Source organism: Olea europaea, unplaced genomic scaffold (assembly GCF_002742605.1).
Source record: "Olea europaea var. sylvestris unplaced genomic scaffold, O_europaea_v1 scaffold2183, whole genome shotgun sequence".
Lineage (NCBI taxonomy): Eukaryota > Viridiplantae > Streptophyta > Magnoliopsida > Lamiales > Oleaceae > Olea > Olea europaea.
The window spans coordinates 12,822-36,968 of NW_019239836.1; the positions used below are offsets into that span (position 1 = coordinate 12,822).

Sequence of the window (24,147 nt, forward strand, 5' to 3'; positions counted from 1 at the left end):
AAAAATAATCCCAAAATTCAAAAATGAAGCATGTAACCAAATATGTAATCGATACGAACAATAAGTATAAAATCACAAACCCGACATTCAGAGCACATAGACAAATCTTAAACCCACATATAGTTCAAAATCCCATGGAGTAAAGTGTATACAGAACATCACCGTGAAAAACGCCACGTAGTCCATGCAAGTTAGACTCAAAACCTTAAATTAGTGAGAAAGGACACGTGAAATCAACCAGACAAAGGTGTATATCTACCAAGTGACAATCAAATCCAATTCCACGAGGATCTATATCAATTAGTAGGATTGTCACAATTTTACTCCCCCTAACTGTATGCTCCCTTTTTTTTTTAATAACATAAGAACTTAAGTGCAATGCTATCCCCATTAGGTGACATAAATGACCCCGATAACGAATTTTGGGTCGGTGACTCCCAAGCCAGACGACCATAGGGCGCCAAGTTAGAAACCCCTCAGGCTTAATTGTTCGAGTCAAATAGGCCCCGAAGACAGTCATAAGTTCAACAAATAACGCAATAAAAGTAGGAAAAGACAATAATGATTAGGTTACACTCGTCCCAGATCAAGTCAAATGGACATACCACCCCAATCACAGAAGAACACCATCCCAAGTCTCACCCATGCGGTCAAGACTAACTCACAGGACAACAGTGTGTGCTGTGCGAAAATGAATGACGACCCATATATCCAGAACTCCATAGACAAAGAGAACGATGATGGAACCTCAGACTTGTACATATGATGAAAGATAGAGTTTGATCCTAAAAGCAAATGCCATAATCGTCACATAAAAGGCACACACAACAAAAAAAATCCCTTTTTTTTTATTAAACACACAAGCATAATACACAAAATAAAATCAAACGATAAATTAACACACAAAATGCACCACACACACATAGATCACATGCAAGTTATGAAGTGACTAGGTGCAGATGTGATGAATGCATGAATATGCAAGAATCCACGATCAGATAGGCAAACAAACACCAACAGCCATCCGAAGCGATTCAAACCTCAACCCATCTAGTGGTTTCGTTAGTAGATCGGCCAATTGGTTATCAGTAGAGACATGATCTAGGGAGACAACGTGTGTTTCAACAAATTCACGAATAAAATGATGTCGTATGTTAATATGTTTTGTTCGCGAGTGCTGAATAGGATTCTTAGAAATATTTATAGCACTGGTATTGTCACAGAAAACAGTCATGGTCCCTTGACTAATCTCATAATCACTCAGCATTTGCTTCATCCAGAGAAGTTGAGTGCAGCAACTCCCCGCTGCTATGTATTCGGCCTCTTCCGTGGAAAGAGATATGAAATTTTGTTTCTTACTTAACCAGGCTACGAGATTGCTACCCATGTAGAAACAACCCCCTGTCGTACTTTTCCTATCATCTGCGTTCCCTGCCCAATCGGCGTCGAAGTAGCCAGCCAAATCAAGATTAGAATTTCTAGAATAGAAAATTCCTAGATCAACAGTACCACTCACATATCTAATGCTGCGTCTAACAGAGCTTAAGTATGATTCTTTGGGATTTGCCTGAAATCGAGCACACACTCCAACACTAAAAGCAATGTCAGGTCTAGTAGCTATAAGATAGAGAAGACTACCTATCATGCTTCGATATAGGGAAGGATCTACACTCTTACCTGAAGGATCACAACCTAACTTCAAGCTAGTACTCATAGGTGTCCTAGTATGCTTCTTACTATCTAACCCAAAGCGCTTAACTAGATCCTTTGCATACTTAGACTGTGAAATAAACAAGCCATCCTCAGTCTGTTTCATCAACCATACTCATCTCAAATTCTTGCTTCAAACACTCGGCAAACTCATATGCTAGAGACTCAATAGGAGAACCAAAAATGATGTCATCGACATAAATTTGAGCAATGGTGATAGTTTCTTCAATATGTATAATAAACAAGGTCCTATCGGCAACACCTCGAGAGAACCCATGTTCCTCAAGATATGAAGTAAGTCTCTCATACCAAGCTCTAGGAGCTTGTTTCAGACCATAGAGTGCTTTGTGGAGTTTGTAGACATAGTGGGGAAACTTGGATCAAAAAATCCTTTTGGTTGTTCCACATAGACTTCTTCTTGAAGAAATCCATTTAAGAAGGCACTCTTAACGTCCATTTGATGTAACTTGAACCCTAAGGTACAGGCAACAGCAAGCAGAATCCGAACAGACTCAAGTCGTGCAACAGGGGCAAAAGTCTCATCAAAATCAATTCCCTCAACTTGAGTATAACCCTGAGCAACTAATCTGGCCTTATTCCTAGTTATAGTACCTTGGTCATCTGTCTTATTCTTAAAGATCCACTTAGTACCAACAACGTTACAATTCTCAGGTCTGAGAACTAAGATCCACACATTGTTCCTAGCAAATTGATTGAGTTCCTCATGCATCGCATTCACCCAACACTCATCACTAAGGGTCTCTTCAACTTTCTTAGGCTCTACCTGAGAAACATAGCTAGTGTAAGCTAGATTGTTCAGTACCCTCCTACGAAGCCTCATACCTTTATCTAGATCCCCAATGATATTGTCCTTAGGATGATTAGACTTGACCCTAGTCGATGGTTCCTTAGGATTTTTATCTCGATCTTGTGGATGTGTTTCCTTTTCAGGTGTTTCAGGTTTCCTAAGAGATGACTCAGACATAGGTGGCTCAGTAGGATCACTAGACCTTATAAGATCACCATTTCTATCGTCCATCCTATCACAATTTTCAACATTCTCCCCCTCACTCATAGCATCATCTATCACAACATTTACTGACTCCATCACCACACGAGTACGTGAGTTATACACTCGAAATGCTCGGCTATTTCTAGAGTACCCTAAGAAGATTCCTTCATCACTCTTCGATTCAAACTTACTCAAGTTCTCTCTATCACACAAAATGTAGCACTTACTCCCAAAGACACGAAAGTACTTAACCGTAGACTTTTTACCCTTAAGTATCTCATATGGAGTCTGATCGGTCTTGGGCCTAAGGTAAACTCTATTGATTATGTGGCATGCAGTGCTAACAGCTTCTCCCCAAAAATGTAGGGCTAGTCCCTTGCCATGAAGCATGGCTCTAGCCATGTCCTGAAGAACCCGATTCTTCCTTTCAACCACCCCATTTTGTTGAGTGATAGGGGAAGAGAACTCATGCAGTATCCCTTCGTCCATGCAAAAACTCTCAAGATTGAAATTTTCAAACTCTTTTCCATGATCACTACACATTCTAGACACTTTGATATTGAGTTCATTACCAAGTTGTTTACACAATGATTTTATAAGATCACAAGCATCAGATTTTTCCCTAAGCAATTCTATCCATGTGAACCTCGAGAAGTCATCTACCACAACAAGAATTTACCACTTACCTCCTAAACTCTCAGTCCTAGATGATCCCATTAAATCCATGTGTATCAATTCCAAGGGTCTTTTGGTCAGAATTTTAGAAGTCTTTTTATGTCTTCCCTTAAGTTGTTTACTTAGTTGACACGGTCCACACACAATATTTTCACTAGAACCTATCTTAGGCAAACCATCTACTAACTCCTTCTTAGCCAGCTGTACTAGACTCTTATAGTTCAAATGACCCAATCTTTTGTGCCAAAGTTCACTCACATCAATTTTCGCTCTCCTACACACATAATTAGAATTAGGTAGAACTCCATAACAATTATCAGATGTTCTAACCCCTTCAAGAACCACCCCACCGGATGAATCATACACAGTACATCTCTTTTGCACAAAGCTAACCTCAAAATCAGCATCACAAATTTGACTAATACTTAACAAGTTAGACTTTAGACCTTCCACATAAAGCATATTAGAAATCACAGGTAATTCATGCATTTGTACAGTACCTTTGCCAAGAATAGGTGCAGAACCCCCATCTCCAAAGGTAACCATACCCCCATTACATTCATCAAGAGTAGTGAATAAAGCCTTGTTACCACACATATGCCTAGAACATGCACTGTCTAGGTACCACATATTGTAATTTTGGGCTTTTAATGCAACATGAGCAATATAACAATGTTCTTGACCTGAATGTCTAGCTAGATCACCCTTTTTGGCCCAAACTTTCTTAGGCGACAAAGTACTCCTAGTTAGCTTAGTAAGCATCTCAGTCAAATGACTAACCTGATTAGACAGAAAGCTAACCTGACTAGGAATGTTCTGATTTCTATGCTCATTGCCTAACTTATAACATCTAGGCCTAGTGTGTCCTAGAGCTCCACAGTGGTGACAGGTGGGAATGAACCTAGGATCAAAGGTACGTGTCTGTGGGTATCTGGGCATGATGTTCCTACGTGATTGATGACTCTGTTCCCTCGGAACATTCTTACCCTTATTTGAACTACTGACAGCATTAGACTTCTTAGAGGCAGATACAAAAACAGTCTTAGATGGTCTAGCAACATGTGTATTACCCTCAACATATCCTAGACCTCTCCTATCTCCCACTGGCTTATTCATTCCCAAAAGACTATCCAATTTCTTAGTCCCACTTATGAAAGTCTGAAGATGAGCATTAGATTTTTCCAATTCACTAGCCAATGTCTTAACCTTGTCCTCTAACTTTTCGTTGACACATTTTAACTCACTACCACTCTTAAGTGAATCCTAAAGATTACTAGCAAGTCTCTCTTTTTCTCTTTCCAGTTCATCAACCTTTTTGAGTAGGGCTTTATTGACCTTTTTGATCTTTAGACTCTCCTTAAACAAAAGTTGATAGGCCTCTTGTATGTATATGTCATCCTCATCCTCATTACTAGAATTATCATTGTGAAGTTCTTCCTCAACCTTATCACTCTCCTTATCAGATTCACTCTTAACAGTCGATATAAATGCCATATAGTTCCCTTCATCTTCACTACTAGATGATTCCTGCCTATCACTGGTCTCAGATTCGTTATCTGTAAGTGAAACAACTAAGACCTTACCTTTCCCTTTTCTTTGATTCTTCTTATAACTAGGACACTCATTTCTATAGTGACATATACCTTGACACTCATGGCACCTAACCAAACGTGGTTTATCACTCGACCCTTTATTGTTAAACCTTTCAGTTTTTTCTTTCCAGAATCTGCTAGGGACTCCACTTTTTCTATCCTGAGGCTTTCTCCTATTCTTGAGAACTTTTTGGAATTTCTTGACAAAGTATGCAATTTCATCATCTCTAAGAGACTCAGTATCAGACGATTCATCCTCTTTGATGGATTTTAAGGCTATGGACTTTCCTTTCTTAGGTTGTGTGACAGTAAGTTCATAAGTTTGCAAGGATCCTACCAGTTCTTCAATTTTAACATCATCTAGGTCTTTACTTTCCTCAATGGCAGTAACTTTAGGCCTAAATCTCTCGGGCAGGGACCTAAGTACTTTTCTCACAATTTTAGACTCGAGAATTCTCTCACCTAGATTGAAACTAGAATTAACGATATCATTCAATTTTGCGTAAAAATTATCAAAAGTTTCATCATCTTTCATCCTCACTTCTTCAAACCTAGAGGCTAGCATTTGTAATTTCGAGTTCTTTACCCTTTTAGTTCCCTCATGTGTAGTTTCAAGAATGTCCCAAACTTCTTTAGCAGTTTCGCACATTGACACTCTCCTAAACTCTTCGGGAGACACGGCCATAAATAGGGCATGAAGCCCCTTGCTATTCCAATTACACTCAGCTATCTCATCTTTAGTCCATAGTGATATGTCAGTAAGATTAATAGTTCCTGATACGGTAGTGGAGGGAGGTTTCCAACCATTTTGCACACTCACCCAAACATGCTCATCTAGAGACTTAAGAAACGCATGCATTCTAACCTTCCAGTAAGCATAATTACTTCCGTCAAAATACGGAGGTACAGAAAGTGATTGACTCATCTAGACAACTATGGGTTAGGACTCGAGATTTGGCTCTGATACCACTTGAAAAGGTTATAGTTCGACCAAAACAACACCTAGAGGGAGGGTGAATAGGTGTTTATGCGGAATTTAACAATTTAATTAACTTATGTAACATGTCACTTAAATTACGCTTTGTCCAAATTCATTCACATAATTTAGCTACCCAAGTTGAATTGCCAGTTGAAATCAAAACAATAGAAAGCAGTAAAAATGCAACAAAATGTTGACGGAGAAAACCCAACTGGGTAAAAACTCCAGGCACAAGCCAGTAGAGATCCACTATAGAAGATATTGACTTACAGTACGCCAGACATAATTGAATCTAACAATACTCTGACCTCCTTACTGTATCAACCAAAGCTCTCCTGAATTTTACAGATCTGCGCCAAAATCCCAGCCTTGAATTTCTTCTATCTCCCGTGAATCACCAAGCACTCCATTTCTTCAAGCAGTTTCCTTCCCGGATCTTCAAACAGATGATCTTCTGGAAGTTGATATAGAGATTTGAATGGTGTTTTGGTTTTGTGAAGGTTGATGTTTTTCTCTAATAGAGCATAAGATGAAAAGAAAGAATTTTTTGGCTCTAGATCCTTTGGTTGTCGAGAAAAAATTTTATTTGTGTGTTTTCCAAAGGTTATCAAATGAAAAACGAAATTTTTGTTTATATAGTATGTCGTTTTTGGTAGTATAGAGCGTTTAAAATTCGCGAGAAAGGAAAATTATCAAAAGTCAGATAGCATTGTTGCTCGAGCGAAGTGCTGGCGAAACTCAAGCGACGCACTTTCGCTCGAGCAACCCCTCAACGAAACTCTAGCGACAACAGTTCTGTTATTTAGGCTCGAGCGAGGTCAGGGCGAAACTCTAGCGAGATCAACACGCCGTTTGCATCTTCAAAGCATCCAACTTTACCCTAGACCTATGCTATAAACTTTGTAAAATTGCAACACAAGTCCCTAAACTTTTGGACCTTTACAATTTAGTCCTTGATTTTACAAACTTGACAAATTGGTCCTTTGGTCACAGATTGCCAGTTACAACATTTTCCTAACATAACCTTCTCCCCATCTACAAGTTTTTCATAAAAATCGATAAGTGGCTTCACTTATTGAAGACTACTGATGCTATTTCTTCCAAATGAATGAATCCCAGAACGAGTTAAATCTATTGTAGTTCTTTCTATCCACATTCTTCCAAAAAATGCAACTCATATACCAGCACCAAAACCGGCACCATGAAGGAAGACAAAGTGATTGGTATCTAGATTGTGGAGCTTGAACCAAAGAGAACACGAGTAGATAATAAATTGAAGGCAAAATACAAAGACTTCAAATGGGGTTATTACTAATTGGTTGAGCTATATATATATAATAATTTACATATACATGATGTATTGAAGTATGATTGGATTAAATTTTTTGAAACAAATTAAAAAATTTTGATTGTATTAACATGATCTACATATACATGATGTAGTGATATATAATTAGATTATAATTTTTCAACCAAATAAAAAAAACTTCCACAATTTCTTTTTGACATCTATTCATATGCAAAGTATTATGTAATTCCATTATATACAAAATAAAAAACTTTATTACACTTTTCAACGTCACATCTCTACGTAAACCATTATATAAATCCTTGTATAATTAACATTATTCATTACTAATAGGGAAATTGGCATAACTGGTCTCAAACATTTTCCTATTTTGTATTTTGGTCCAAAATAAAATTGATGAAATTTGTTACAAGTTTTAGCACGCTTGACACAGTTGGCCCTCCAAAATTGTTTTTGCATGTGCAATGCAATTTCTTATTTGGTTTTATTTGAAGGGAAAATTTTGTAAAATAAAAAATAATAATAATAATAAGTAACAAACAAAATTTAATAAAATAAAATAATTTTAGAAAAAATATAAAAATAATCAATTTCAGATTGAATTTATCCAAATTGACCAATGATAACAACATTGCAAAGGTTTGAAATTATAGTCAATAGAGATTGGGACCAAATAGTTAAGATGAACAAAGATTTTGAACCATTTGCGCTACTTTTCTTACGAAATAAAAAGTGAAAACCTAATTGGGTTTCGTTTAGAAACCTGGCGGAACTGTACAATAGAATAGCAGCACGGAAGAACGGTCTCTGCAATACCTGGTAAGAGCCTCCCTCCGGGCCTCTCCTCATCCACCGGCTGTGCGAGTGTGATTCTCATATGATATATATATCTGTATTTTTTATACTAAAGTGTGCATTTTTTTCATATCTTGAAATAGAGCTTAGCATATTTCTAGGGATTTAACTTTCGAGAATTTACTATCTCCTTTGGGTTTTCGTGACAGAAATTTCATCGATTTTTATTGGTAAGTAAAAGACTTCTCTCGCTGCTCAATTTTCTTTTTATTGCAAATTTGTGTATGTATGGGTGTTCTGATGGATGTTTATGTCTAATTGCTATAATTTCTTATCCCCCATTTTATTTACGTTGCTGTAGGTTTATTGGATAGGTTGATTTGCCTATAAATTTGGTATCTTAGTGACTACATACTGCATTTATGTGCTTTGGATTGTTTTTAGTTGGATATGATAAAAATAAAGGCGATACATGGTAATAACTGATGCTGTGGATTAAATTGCAAGTTGTTATTTGTTTGATATACGGAAGAGAATTACCAAATACCTCCGCGCAGCTGATAATTTTGCAAGCTGTACAAGTGACTTAATCCTAGCTGTTCAAGGCAATTATGTATCTTGGGACCTACTTGGTCATGCACCTTGATGGCTGGGATTGATGCACCAGCAGCTGCACATGCATGTAGTGTACCTCATTCAGGAATATACAAACTTGTGGGAAGTATGTAACAAAGATGAAAGGAGAATTTTAGTTCTGAACTCTGTATAGCAGGTCATGGTCTTCTTCTGTTTTTGACTGTTTGAATATGTGAAATCATGAAGGAAAGGGGAAAAGAAAAGGCAATATTGGTAAAAATGGATTGTTACACCTTTCTTTCTTGGCAAAGTAAGTGTTGTATTTAAAATTTCTTAATGCAGCTGAACATTGAGAAAAAAGAAAAAAATTCAAAGTTTGAAATGATTTTCATAAGTGTGCACTTATCATTTTCTTTAGAATCGAACATGGGACAAGGTTTTTCTTAGTGTTTTCCTCACTTGAGTCCAGTATCCGAGCAAAGTCTAATAGTTTCCGGAGGAACTGAATGGGATGTATTATGATTAAATTGCATGAAACTAATGCTTGTGAAATCATTAGTTCTGAACTCTGTATAGCAGGTCATGGTCTTCTTCTGTTTTTGACTGTTTGAATATCTGAAATCATGAAGGAAAGGGAAAAAGAAAAGGCAATATTGGTAAAAATGGATTGTTACACCTTTCTTTCTTGACAAAGTAAGTGTTGTATTTAAAATTTCTTAATGCAGCTGAACATTGAGAAAAAAGAAAAAAAATTCAAAGTATGAAATGATTTTCATAAGTGTGCACTTATCATTTTCTTTAGAATCGAACATGGGACAAGGTTTTTCTTGGTGTTTTCCTCACTTGAGTCCAGTATCCGAGCAAAGTCTAATAGTTTCTGGAGGAACTGAATGGGATGTATTATGATTAAATTGCATGAAACTAATGCTTGTGATATTTCTCTTTGTATTTCCTTCAGAGTACCGTGTTCTAGCCTGAAGAGGGACATCAATAAATGGCATTTAAGAGTCTAACTTGTTTAAATTGTCTGCAACTTCTTATTTTATATCCTGATCTGCCGAAATTGATGGGTATCATTTTCAGTAATGAATGACGACGAACTGTGGTCCTTTTACCATCGCTTAGTTCTCACGAGTTGGTCTTTCTTATTTACTAAAATAGAATATGGATCAACATAGATGATGTTTAATTCTATGCTTTCGCAAACTTTTTGAAGCTATTTTTTGGTTCTTTAATAAAATGTTTTTTGATGCCCCTTTATTCCAAATTCATTATTTTGTTTCTGAAACTTTGCTATATAATGTAAAATGTTTAGTCAGTATGCCAAATCTCTTTTTTCTTTTCCACCTTATCATTTTTTTTTTGTTTTTTGTTTCCGTTGCTTATTATTCTGGTTTGACACAGAAAGTGAGGCCAATGAATGTGAATGCTCCAGAAAAGGCAAAGTTGGAGACCGTTTTGATGTAAAATTGAGTCGAATGAATATCAAGAATAGTTGAGAACGATTTAAAGGAACATCTCGTGAAAGTAGTGCCAATTGTGCCATCAGATATTGGTTATCATCTACCATGGATACAAATTCAATCCAAAATTCTGCTGGAGATAGCTTAATGAAAAATAAGAGGAGGAGGAAGAAGGCTAACAAAACAGATGAACTGCTGAACATGAATCAGATGGATGATGCTTTGGAAGTTCCTCATATTGGCAAAATTTGTACTGCTGCCGTTAATGATTTGCAAAATAATCTTATGGAGTTAGGATCACAATCACAGGCTGAACAATCTCAAATTGTCACAAAGCCAATTGAACTTCACGCAGGACAGACGGTGCTGAGAAAAAAGAAAAAGAGAGAACAGAAGAAAATGGAGGCTAAAATTGAAGGTGAACATCAAAGCGTGGATCAGATGGATGATCATTTGGAAGTTCCTGCCATTGGAAAACTTTGTAATGATGTGCAGAATAAACTTATTGTGTTAGATTCAACTGCACAATGGCATGTGGAACAATCTAAAGTGGATAGAAGGTCAACTGAAAATATTACAGAAGGGACAGTGCTGAGCAAAAACAAAAAGAAAAAACAGAAGAAAAAGAAGGCTAAAAATGAAGCTGAACTTCGAAGCGTGGATCAGATGGATGATCATTACATTGGAAAAATTTGTACTGGAACCAATAGTGACTTGCAAAATAATTTTGTTGAGTTAGATTCAACTGCACTATTGCATGTGGAACAATCTAAAATGAACTCAGGGTCATCTGAAAATATTTCTGAAGGGACAGTGCAGAGGAAAAAGAGAAAGAGAAAACAGAAGAAAGAGAAGGCTAAAAATGAAGGTGAACTTCAAAGCGTGGATCACATGGATGATCAGTTGGAAGTTCCAGCCATTGGCAAACTTTGTATTGTAGCCGACAATGATTTGCAGAATAATCTTAATGACTTAGATTCAACTGCACAATGGCATGTCGAACAATCTAAAATGGATACGAGGTCAACTGAAAATATTACAGAAGGGACAGTGCAGAGGAAAAAGAAAGAGAAAAAACAGAAGAAAAAGAAGGATAAAAATGAAGGTGAACTTCAAATTGTTGATCACATGGATAATCATTTGGAAGCTCCAGCAATTGGCAAACTTTGTATTGTAGCCAACAATGATTTGCAGAATAATCTTATTGAGTTAGATTCAAGTGAACAATGGCACGTCGAACAATCTAAAATGGATACAAGGTCGACTGAAAATATTACAAAAGGGACAGCGCAGAGGAAAAGGAGAGAGAAAAAACAAAAGAAAAAGAAGGCTAAAAATGAAAGTGAACTTCAAAGCGTCAATCAGATGGATGATCATTTGGAAGCTCCGGCTGACAATGATCTGCAGAATAATCTTATTGAGTTAGATTCAAGTGCACAATGGCATGTCAAACAATCTAAAATGGATACAAGGTCAACTGAAAATATCACAGAAGGGACAACGCAGAGGAAAAAGAAAAAGAAAAAACAGAAGAAAAATGAGGCTAAAAATGAGAGTGAACTTCAAAGCGTTGAACAGATGGATGATCATTTGGAAGCTCCAGCAATTGGCAAACTTTGTACTGTAGCCAACAGTAATTTGCAGAATGATGTTATTGAGTTAGATTCAACTGCACGATTGCTTGTGGAACTATCTAGAATTGATACTAGTTCAACTGAAAATAATACAGAGAGGACAGTGCTGAGCAAAAAGGAAAACAGAAAACAGAAGAAAAAGAAGGATAAGAATGAAGGTGAACTTCATAGTGTGGATATAGCCAATAATGACTTGCAGAAAAATATTATTGAGTTAGGTTTAACTGCCCAATTGCACTTGGAACAATCTAAAATGGATACTAGGTCAATTGAAAATATTTCAGAAGGGACGGTGCAGAAGGAGAAGAGAAAAAGAAAACAGAAGAAAAAGAAGGCTAAAAATGAAGGTGAACTTGAAAGCGTGGATCAGATGGATGATCATTTGGAAGTCCCTTCCATTGGCAAACTCTGTATTGTAGCTAATAATGATTTGCAGAATAATCTTATTGAGTTAGATTCAACTGCAAAATGGCATGTGGAACAATCTAAAATGGATACAAGGTCCACTGAAAATACTACAGAAGGGACAGTGCAGAGGAAAAGGAGAAAGAAGAAAAAGGCTAAAAATGAAGGAGAACTTCATAAGGTCAATCAGATGGATGATCATTTGGAAGCTCCTGCCCTTGGCAAACCTTTTATTGTAGCCAATGATGATTTGCAGAATAATCTTGTTGAGTTAGATTCAACTGCACAATTTAACACTGAAGAGGCTAAAATGGGTACAAGGTCAACTAAAAATCTTTCAGAAGGGATAGCACAGAGGAAAAGGAGTTGGAGAAAACAAAACGAAATGAGGGCTAATACTAAAGATGAACGTCAAAGTGTGGGTATTATGTCAAATCTGAACCTGCCGGATGTAACTCATGGAGTAGGGAATGGCACTAAGGTAATTACAAATGAGAGCACAACCTCTTTATTGCATTTGGTGCATGATACAATGAAACCTGTTGGCTTAAATAAAAACAAGGCTTCCTTGGCACCAGTTGACATTGATTCAAAATCTTATTCTGAATTCCTTGAGCTGAGATCTGCACCTATGGAGAGGCCAAGGGAGATGGAGGTTGAAATGTTTTCTTGTAAAAGCCGACATATACCTCTTCCTCATGAGATGTCTAGTAAAAATGAGAAAATCGAGAATGAGTTCAAAAAAGAAGAAAATATTGTTCATCAGGGTAAAGATTCAGCTGCATGCTCATCCTGTGATGTGGCTGTGACCAAGCATCTCTCCTCTCCTATTTTGAAGGAAGATCACTTGTCAAACGATTCATTTCTAGGAATAGCACCAGTTGCTTCTGTCAGGAGAAAACTTCTTGTTCTTGATGTCAATGGTCTACTTGCAGACATCGTAATGCCAGCACCTAAAGACTCTGTAGCAGATACACGTCTATTGGGACGGGCAGGTGTGAAAAGAATTGCTCATTATTGTGAAGCAATTCTTGATTTAACCTCATGCAAATATTAGGATGCCAAATTAGTGATTAAAATCTAACCTGCTATCGCTTTCCTCTTGTAGTTTTCAGGAGACCTTTCTGCAATGATTTTCTGAAGTTTTGCTTTGAGAACTTTGATGTCGCCATATGGTCATCAAGATCTAAGTATACATCGAAATTTTTGCTTTTTCTTTTTTATATTACATTATGGCTGGATTTTGTTTTAAGCAGATTGTGAAAGAAATATTAGCACTCTCTTCTATGCTAGTTCTGCTACCGGGTGTTTATTTCTCTCCACAAATTTTGTTGCACTAACCATAGCTATATACTTGATGTGCAGGAAAGTTATTGATATAGTTGTTGATTATTTACTGGGAGATCTACGACAGAAGTTGCTATTTTGTTGGGTAATCTTCTCCACAATCATAAAAATAAAAGGATCTACATCCAAAACTATATATTTTTCATGCCTAAATATTGTTTTGTATTTAATCATCTTTTTAATTAAGTTCTTGTTTATAGACAATTAATACCACAATTCATCTCTTCCTATCATTCTTATCACATGCCTTAACACTTCATTATGCCAAGTGATGCAAGAATTTAAGTCAAATTGATAGATCATAATTACTAACTTCTATTGTTGAGACTTTCAACTATTTAGTTTGCAGCTTTTGCACGTGATTAGGGGGTACTAAAATGACGGGTAGTAGAAATGCCACATGTGGTCACTAGTAAAGTGACACTGTTATCAATTTATTTACAGCATGTAGGCAACACTCTATAGCATGCAAATAATTGGAACGTTCACTTATTTGAACAATCTGAATGTTTTGGTGAGAGTTTATTCAACTCATATAGGCATTGGAAGTTTGGTACCTCGTGCAGTTGAATGTACCTAACATTGTTCACTCATATTTGTTTAATTTGCACTTGGATTTACAATTAACTAAGCAGTTTCTGAAAACAATGTTATGCAGGATATATCACAGAGTACTCAAACAAGGTTCAAAACTCTTGAAAACGAGCATAAACCCTTGGTCATGAAGGAGCTAAAGAAAATTTGGGAAAAATATGATCCTAGACTTCCTTGGGAGAAGGGATATTATAATGAAACGAACACATTGTTGTTGGATGATTCTCCTTACAAGGCCCTTCTCAATCCTGTAAGCTTTTCACCACTTGTTTTCTATCAGGTCTTTCTAGTTTCCTTGTTTCTATTAGTTAAAGTATATAGCCTAATTCTTAGTTCGTGGTTTGTGCTTGTTTTAGCTGCACACTGCAATATTTCCGTATTCATACCATTACAAGGACAAAAGTGACAATTCTCTAGGTGAGGTTCTTTTCCTCTCATGCGTGTTGCTTTTTTATTATTGTATTCTGTTTTGAGTCTGTCATTGACAAGGGAGGCCAGTTTAATTTCTCTAGAATCTGGTCAAACCTCAAGAGTAGAAAACAGGTAGGTGCACTTAAATAAAGTTTAATTTAGTATAAAGAGATCAGCATAGTAAATTCATTTACATGTGCAAGACACATAATTGCCATTTCTAGTGAAAAGTAATTCAAGGATTAGCGTATTGGTTTGGGAACATTGAAAAGTTTTTTGAGAATTAAATATTAGATATGCCGCAGAAGTTTTTCAAGGCCAATCTCAAGCCTTAGTAAAGGAAGAGGGGTATAAGTTATACAGTGTATGTGAAATGACTGAAATTGTTTGAAGGCTCCAAAATAAAAGAAAGGAAAACTGGATGCTTTCAATTCACAAAAAATGGTTTTCTTCACCACAAAAAATCTTCTGTTGCTTTCTCCATGTCACCAAAAAATTGCCTTGAGGTACTACCCAACAGTCTGCTTGCAAAATGACTGCATGTTTATCATAAGTATTGAGATCTTACCCAGTCCATTTATTTGTTGTACTGAGCAGTCCATGTTAATGATGGCTTCACTTTTTAGTGCTCATGAAATATCTATATTACATTTGTGGTTGATAAAATAAAATTACACTTAACGAATTAAAACTTCTTTTACTTAACTCTCTGGCTAGGTTTCATGTTTTCAAGATGTGAAATTAGATATCTTCGATGGATAGCCAAGTTCTGAATGAAGCCTTAGTGTACAACGAGGATGGCAACATGCAGCTCAATATTGCTGTTTTAAATCTTGCTGAATTTTTTGTCAATTCCTTTGCTCTATCTTTTTTATTTTATATTGAATTTTTGCACAGTATCTGTATTGGCCCATTTTTTGAGTTTGCGACAATGGAGATTGCCTCTATAATGAACTCGTATTAATAACAGGTCCTGGAGGTAATCTTCGAGTTTATTTGGAAGATATGTTAAAGTGTGACAATGTAAAGAAATATGTCGAGCAACATCCATTTGGTCAAGGTGCTATAGATGAGAGAAATATTTATTGGAGCTTCTACTCCAGGGTTCTCGAGAGTGTATCGGCTAAATCTTTCTAGAGACTGCTTACTGTTGCCAGCTTGCTCTTGGGATCCATGAAACTGATGAGCATTAGTGTTTTCCGTTTGGTCTTTGTCTTTAACATGGGGGGAAGGTGAAAACAGCAGAAGCATGTAGATGAGACAAGACAAATCTAAAGATTGACAGTTGCACAAAGTTACTTCATACACAATCAAATGTAATTCTTGTTCTTCAAAGGTGGCATTAAGACTGTCAAAGAGAAACTTTACTGAGGAAATAGAGTAGCTTTCCTCTTTCTTTTTGCTGTTCATTATTTATAAATTTTTTGATCTACTGTATTTGTAGTTTGGGCAGGAGATGAATTTAAAAGATCTTCTGGTCATTGGTGAGTGTATTTGTCATTTTTGAAACGTTGAAAAGGATGTGTCGTTCACTTATGCTTCCTGTATGTTGGGTCAGGCACTATGTCGAAATGATTCAGCTGGTTGATGACAATGCTTTGATATGTACGAAACTTCCACGAATGTTATTTTCTTTCGAATTAGCTGCTTGTCCGTCACAATATGTTCTAATGTTTCAAATTGCTAGGATTTTTAAGGTTTTGGGAGATGTCGTACTTAATTCTGTGACTGTATATGTGGACGTCAAGAATTGTAGGGATTATTCTTGAGACTACTTTAAGAAAAAGGGCACTTTGTGTTGATAACAAAGGGCTAAATTGTAGATTTCTTATTAATCATAGAAAGCAAAAGAGTACAATGCATATGCTTCTTGGGGCCCCTCCTCCTCCCTCTTGAGGAGGAATTATTTTCCACTATTTGTAGGAGGCTTTAGTCAGAATTTTGTCATATCAATCAAACCAACTACAGTATCAAGCTTGGATGATGAACCGTCGATCTACCTTTCGATTGGTTGATGAGACCGGTTTGTCATCGTGTTAATGTTCCCTTCAAGTAATGATGACCTGCAAAGAATAGGGGAGCCAAGTCGATTTATTGGGGAGTTTGGGCGATGCTGATTTCATATTTAGCAAGTGTATGTGATTGATAAGGTGATGTGACAAAATGTAAGGAATCTGTAATTATTATGTCTCTTGAGATTACGACGATAATGAAATTGAGTTGAACTCCTTAGGTCGAATTGGGATATATATGAGGGGCCTGCGAGCAATAGAAGTGAGACCAGAGATTTGTGGTTAACACTATATATTCGAATTCGACTACAAGTGTCATTCGCAAAGAAAATTATTCATTTGAGTGAATAATGCGACATTGCTAGTCAAAATAAAAATATTTTGGTGGTGACTGTTGAGACATGCAAAGATTATTTGGGCATATGAAACATATTAGTATGAGCATATCTAAATTATTTCACTCTTAATTAATTTTGGAATAAGTAAACCATCAAAATTGATTGATGGAATAAAAGGTTTTTTTTTTCCCTCGTAATTATTATGTCGAGGGATTATTGCAGAAATGGAAGACAAATAGAGGGAGTAATGATGTCAAAATGAGCCAAGCGACTTGCATCCTACATGACTCCCATACATTGAAATGCCCGGATGTGGGCTCTCTATCATTCAGTAAAAAATATAAAATGGTTGGTTGCACTTACCATTTCAAATAAGCTTGCGATATTGGTATAGGGATATAACAATGGGTGGGCCGGTTTGAATCAATCCGTCCATATAACGAACCTGTACGGCTCAATTATGTAAAGGATCGATCCACAGCCCGAAACTGACTGCTATCTTAAAAGATCGATCATTTAAATTGGACTGGCTCGGATTTTTCAGCTATTGGCCCGAGGATCGGCCCACTCGAATTACGGGCTACTATTGTAAAGAGATCCTGAACAAGTCAAGCTCATCCAATTTTACACCACTATAATTGTAAGTCCGCAGGTTGGTCCTATTAAAAGAATTTAAAAGATAAAGCGAGATATACATCAACCGTATCTTAAAATTCATTACACACTTGCACTGACAAAGATGAAAGATGTAGGCAGACCCATCCAAATGCCAACCCATTTTGACACCAAAGGAGAGAATTCAAGAATATTAAGACTAAAAGAAAAGAGCATTCCAACATTTTAATTTTAAGAGTAATGTAATTTAGTACCACTAATGTTGATTTAGGTAGTATTTATGTATCATTTTTTAATTGATTGATCATCTTAAAAGTAAGAAGACGAGTCACAATTAAGATGACCAATAACTTAAAAACACATAAATTGATGCTACAAATCATAAGATTTATGTAATCTCGCACACTCTAAAATGGATTTAGTCATTCATTATTCTTATCGGTAACAAATGGGCCCCATTGATACTTAGACAATTAACCCCCGTTTGACTTCAATTTTGTGGAAATGAAAATTAGTGGAATAATATTTTTTTGAAAAATGAGCAGTCGAAAAAGAAGGAAAAATTTTCGACTTATGTGTAATATTATTTTACGGAAGATTAGGTAGTCCAAAGTAGAAAAGGGAATAATGAAATTTAATGGAATGAATATTAATGGGGCGAGAAGGTTGGATAATTAAAGTGGCTACACCACCTAAACTCCTATGCTAAGCATCACCGGCATTAAAAATAGCATGATCGAAGCTGAATAAAATTCTCATAAGATCCGAACATACAAACTTATGAATATAAATTTGCCAAAATTCTCAATCTTTCAAACATCCCGACGGGCAGACCAGTCTACGGAAGACAGGAGTAGGAAACAACGCTCTTGCTCTGCGGCCCTGCTGCTCCTCTTCTGCAAAAGTGCAGTCCATCGCAAGGTGATTCTTATACAGATATGTTTAATTTTATCGCATTTTATTAGAATTGAGACGGGTTGAGGCTTCAAAATTTTGCAGCAGAGATTTTTTTCATATTTATATTGCTTCCGTTACAAAATTCTTCACGATTTGCGGAGAACCAAAATGTGCCATTGCAGGCGTTGAATCTTTTGGTTAACTTCCCGAGGGTTGAAGAATCGTGGTTTAATTAGAGTTGTGTCAGTGCGTATTGCGACTTATAAAAACGTCTTGTTCGAATTTTAATATAAACGTTACTTCATTAGACCGAGACGTAGTCGTAAGTCTTGTTTCTTTTACGTTTTTTCTTGTGAATTTCATTTTCGTCATTTCCCCAGAATTTTTCTTGTGAACTTCTTCACAAGGCATAAGAAGACTAATTTGCTTATATTTTCTTAGTTTATATACGTGACTTGCCTACAATTGATGGGTGCCATTTTCAGTAATTTATATGAATGATGAAATCGGTACCTTTGCCATCACAGTTAATTCTCACGGGTTTGATCTAAATGAGAAGATAGAGTGACCTATCACCTAGGTTATTTAATTATGTGCTTTTCCACACTTTTCAAAGATTGTGCTTATTTTTGGGGCTAGAAATTACTTGTGGGTGTCTAAGCATTAATGTGACAGAATATGTTTGTGAATGTTAAATCAGGTACCCGTAATCATCTACCATGTATACAAATTCAATCCAAAATCCTGATGGAGATAGTCAAAGAAGAGAAAAAGGACTGAAAAGGAAGTCTACTGAAAAACTTGGAATGCAAATCATGGATCAGATGGATGATAATTTGGAAGTACCCAAAATTGGCAAAAGTTGTTCGATTGCCAATGAGGATTTTCAAAACAGTCATCTTGAGTTGGATTCAACTGCACAATCGCAGGTCAAACAACCTAAAATTGATACAAGGACAATTGGAAACCTTATTGCAGAAGGGACTGAGAGAAAAAAGAATAAAAATAAAGATGGACTTCAGTGCATGGAACAAATCAGATATTATGTCTAGTAAAAACTTGTGGAATGTAAATAATGGACTAGAGAATGACAGTATGCTAAACAAAAACGAGAGTACTGCTCAAGAATCTGATGTTAAGGTGACCGAGCATTTCTCATCATCTATTGAGAAGAAAGATCACTTGTCAAATGATTCATGTCTATATCTGGAAATAGCACCAGTTGCATGTGTTAGAAGAAAACTTCTTGTCCTTGACGTCAATGGTCTACTTGCAGACATTGTAATGCCAGCACCAAAAGACTGTATTGCAGATGCACATATCTGGGGACGGGCGGGTGAGACTAAAATATTTCTCAATGTAGTGAAATTATTCATGATATAAAACTTATGATGATATTAGGATGACAAATTAGTGAATAAAACCTAATCAACCAACACTTTACTCTTGTAGTATTCAAGAGACCCTCCTGTGATGAATTTCTGAAGTTTTGCTTCGAGAAGTTTGATGTGGGCATATCGTCATCAAGATCCAGGTATTCGTTGACGTTTGTGCTATTTTCTGATGATGTATTTCTTATGTCATGTTTCATCTTCTATTTGCCAAGAGTAATCTAATTCTTAAAGAAATATTAACATTAATTTCTTTGCTAGCTATCTAACTGGCTGTTTGTTTCCCTTCCATAATTTTCTAACACTAACCTTAGCTATATATTTGATGTGCAGGAAAATTATTGAGAACTTTGTCAATTATTTATTGGCAGATCTACAGCACAAACTGCTATTTTGTTGGGTAATCTTCTTCATAACTATCCAAATAACTAGGGAGCATGTCAAAATTATTTTTTACTTTTGCACAATTGAACGCGTCGTCAACAAATCGTCGACACATCAAATATACATCGTGTTAGACATCAACACGTTGCCGGAACATGTCGAAAATGCTAGGCGATATGTCTAAATTATATTTTATTTTTTAGTGTTGGATACTACAATACTGCCAACACACTGGTTGATACATTGTTGACACAATGGAATTTACAAAAATAAATTTACTTTAAAATATAAAAAATTAAAAAAAAAAATTAATATTATTTTAATCAGCTTATTAGAGATGGATTGTGTCGGTGCTTTTGTGAAAAACAGCATTTTGACATGTCCATCTTGTCTCCTGTCTGTATCACCAGGGCTACAACCTGCCAATCATAATTATTGAACCATATAAATGTTCTTGATGAGAGGTTATTCAACTCATATAGGTGCGATTGGATGCTCAACATGTGTTAACTTAGGCAGTCAAACTTACCTGATCTTATTCAACTCATATTGGTTGATTTTACTCTCGGATTTAGATGGCAACAGTTTGGATTGTAATTGAACCTTTTTTGCAGGATATGTCGCATAGTACTCATACAGGGTACAAAACTCTTGAAAACGTGCAAAAACCCTTGGTCATGAAGCAGCTAAAGAAAATATGGGAAAAAGATGATCCTAATCTTCCTCGGGAGAAGGGATATTATAATGAATCGAACACATTATTGCTGGATGATTCTCCTTACAAGGCCTTGCTCAATCCTGTAAGCTTCTCACTAGTTTTCTGTCAGGTTATTCGATTTCCCATGAAATATTTGTTTTACATTTTTTATGGAAAAATAATTTACGCCTTACTGAATTCAAACCTGTGTCACTTAACTCTGCGGCTAGGTTTCACTTCTAAAGATATGAAAGTATGAGCTCAAATGGCCAGCCAAGTTCTGAATGAAGCTTTAGTACACAACACGATAGTAACATATTTTGAATACAGAATTTTTCAATCTCTGATTTTGCTCTGCCTTTTCAATTTAGAAGAATTTATGCACAATATCTTTTCACAAATTATTGGATGAAGGATTGACTATCAACTGAAGGCTATGCACCGTACTGTCCCTTTTCTTAGTTCATTCCATGGAAGATTACTTGTATAATACACTCATTCATCACAGGTCCCGGAGGTGATCTTCGAGTTTATTTGGAAGATATGTTGATGTGTGACGATGTAAGGAAATATGTTGAGCAACATCCATTCGGTCAAAGTGTTATAGATGAAACGAATGTGTTTTGGAGATTCTACTCTCGGGTTCTTCATAGTGTGTCCACTCAATCAGTCTAGAGAGACCTCTCTCTTCCCTGCTTGCTCATGGGATTCATGAACTCGAGCGGCTATAGCATTTTTCTTGTGGTATTTGTCTTTTACATTAGGGAATATGGAAAAGGTCCGCATTTAGACAAGGATGATTCAAGCATACAGAATGACACAGAAGGACAACATTACTTCAACAAATTGCTGCTGATGATACTTGGCATAACAAAACCAAATTCATCCAATAATGGACCTTCAGAGGATGCCGCCTAAACTTTCTCCCTCTTTTCATTTATGGTGGCCTTAAACTAATAATGAGTAGAAATTTGGCTGAGATTTTGTACGTTGGATTCCCTCAATTCTTTTTGTTGTTTATCATTACTAATAAATTTCTTCGTCTACTATATTTATAGTTCAGGTCCAGAAGTTGTATTTAATGGATCGTCTGGCCATATTATGACTGGCATTTGTCAGTGTTTGAATGTAAAGCTGCTTATTTATAGAGGAATATGTAATGATTGTGCTGTTTACACCAGCTTCTGCTTTATATTGTCAGTTACTCTGGCAAATCGATTCAGCTGGTCGATGACAATGTTTTGACATGTTTTAAAACTATCATGTTGCCAGGATTTTGAAGTATGTTTCTGTTGTTTCTAATATATGGAAATGTTGTTATTGAACATGCTTATTTATCGTTGTTATCAGTAAATAAATTTAAGCAGAATATATGGGATTGCTAAATTCCATCAGAAAAAGTATTAAGCTCCCACATACATGCTGTTTTATTTAATTACACTCATGTGTCAATTGGGCACGGATATGGAAACAGGTTGGTTGGAAACTAAGCCTAAAAGTCTGTAGATCTTTTTGGGCCTTAGTACCAACAGATGAATGTCAAGACATCTAGAACTTGAAGCAATGGTCTAATAATGGTTGAATTTGAAGTTACCATTTACTTTGTTTGTATGATTCAAATGTCTCGTATTTCCTGAAACGTTGATTTGATTGCATAATTTTGGCATGCTTAAGATAGAAAAATAAATAAATAAATAAATAAATTCATGTAGAGTGTAGATGATCATCGGTCTATGTGATAGTGGATTGCAAAAATGGCTTCATTTAGACTATAGATGAATATCATTACTCAACTATGGCTATAGAACTCCAATTTTGAGGATGATCATCTAGAACTCCAATATCACGGATTGATGATCATCTAGACTATAGATGAATATCATTACTCAACTATGGCTTCATTGATCATTCACTTTTTTAAATTTTTAGGAGTTTGATGTCGATTTCTAGAATGCCATCTGAAATCAGAATAAAGCAATATGCGTAAATTTAGTATGTAAGACTAGACTAAATAATATAAATATCCCTTAGTTAATACTAGAACGATTGTCCATTTTGCCTTAACAAATATATGATATGATGTATATAGTATGTTAGACTAAGGGTCCGTTTGATTGCAAATGTGAAATTTGAGTGGAAAAAAAAAAGAATTACAGGGAATTGAATTGATGGGAAATTGTTTTCTTGGAAATTATAAATTATTGTGTTTAATTGGTATAATTTTTCACGTGAAAAATGTTGAAAAAAAAAATTTTTTTGGTGTTCGTTTGTCTTTATTTTACATAAAAATTGTCAATTAAAGGTATAGAATTTTCTGGTATTAGAGATGAAATTTGTTTCCATTGCAAAAAAATAAAAAAAATTAAAAAATAAAAAATTCAAGAAAATTATCTATGTTTTGATGTTCGTTTAGCTTTATATTACATGAAAATTGTCAATTAAAGGGAAATATTTTTTTACAATTAGGGATATAATTTGTTTCCATTACAACAAAAAAAAAAAAAAAAAAGACGTCAACATTGCCTGGTGGGAATTGATTTTCCCACAAAAGCTGGAAATTGTCTACGTGGCTGGAAAAATGGAGAAAACCTATTCCCTAGAAAATAATGGTATCAAACATGCAAAAAATAGAACTTGAAATTGAAATTCCTAGTTCCATGGAAAACTTTGCTTCATCAAACACTACCTAAATGAAATTGAACAGACTTGATCTCAAGCATCTGATGTATACCAAGATAGAAGGGCACGTACTGAACTAAAATATTGTTTAGTGATTGCAATGCAAGGACAAGCATGCCAATCCAAAGCCAATTGGCCTAAAGCATTTAATTATTGTTATCTTTTGCTGGTAATGTAACACCGAAAATCTGGAGGAAATAGTGGCAGATAGCCACAAAAAAAAGACATTTTTTCAAAATGGTCATTGACCACTGTTTAAAAAAAAATTTGAAAAACTTGTAAAAACTTTAAAAACAATGAAAACTCAATATTGTCCTTAACAAATCACTCTCAAATCGACGTCTGAAAAAGAAGGGAAAGAAATTTTGTTGGAAATAATGATAGAAATCTTTGAAAATTATGTAAAATTAATGAAAATTACATTTTTTGAGGTGATTTTGGAAAAAAAATGGCGATCCTCGGTACCTGGACCGGAAAAGAAAGAGAGGAGAGGACACCTAGACGACTGACAAAAAGACGGCCCAGATCATCTGCAAAACAGACGGCAGTCGGGCCAAACGGCTTCCCTCAAATTTTTTTTCGTTGTATTCCATAAATAATTTAAATACACAAAAATAAATAATGATCATTTA

The 24,147-nt window shown here is 35.7% G+C and overlaps 3 protein-coding genes across 4 annotated transcripts; 2 read left to right on the forward strand and 1 right to left on the reverse strand.

Moving 5' to 3' along the window:
• Window positions 1-3,397: 3,397 nt before the first annotated feature.
• LOC111380689 lies at window positions 3,398-8,154 on the reverse strand. Its single transcript, XM_023004319.1, has 9 exons — window positions 8,041-8,154; window positions 7,151-7,208; window positions 6,367-6,482; window positions 5,637-5,854; window positions 5,452-5,462; window positions 4,849-5,331; window positions 3,955-4,611; window positions 3,762-3,843; window positions 3,398-3,671 (listed from the first exon to the last, which is right to left on the reverse strand). The coding sequence occupies exons 1-9, from the start codon at window positions 8,152-8,154 to the stop codon at window positions 3,398-3,400; spliced, it is 2,013 nt and encodes a 670-aa protein (XP_022860087.1).
• Window positions 7,954-16,146, forward strand: LOC111380692. Of its 2 annotated transcripts, none has more exons than XM_023004323.1 (8): window positions 7,954-8,096; window positions 8,216-8,302; window positions 10,053-13,145; window positions 13,259-13,340; window positions 13,516-13,582; window positions 14,156-14,341; window positions 14,448-14,508; window positions 15,473-16,146. In XM_023004323.1, exons 3-8 carry the CDS (start codon window positions 10,217-10,219, stop codon window positions 15,637-15,639), a joined length of 3,492 nt encoding a protein of 1,163 aa, XP_022860091.1. In that variant the 5' UTR covers window positions 7,954-8,096; window positions 8,216-8,302; window positions 10,053-10,216; the 3' UTR covers window positions 15,640-16,146. The 2 variants fall into 2 exon arrangements, with proteins under 2 accessions (XP_022860091.1, XP_022860092.1); XM_023004324.1 differs by lacking the exon at window positions 15,473-16,146 and adding an exon at window positions 15,220-15,464.
• Window positions 16,147-18,159: 2,013 nt separating this feature from the next.
• LOC111380694 lies at window positions 18,160-22,101 on the forward strand. The gene is made up of 6 exons (XM_023004327.1): window positions 18,160-18,388; window positions 19,065-19,700; window positions 19,817-19,898; window positions 20,089-20,155; window positions 20,754-20,939; window positions 21,345-22,101. Exons 2-6 carry the CDS (start codon window positions 19,193-19,195, stop codon window positions 21,384-21,386), a joined length of 885 nt encoding a protein of 294 aa, XP_022860095.1. The 5' UTR covers window positions 18,160-18,388; window positions 19,065-19,192; the 3' UTR covers window positions 21,387-22,101.
• The last annotated feature ends 2,046 nt before the right edge of the window (window positions 22,102-24,147 follow it).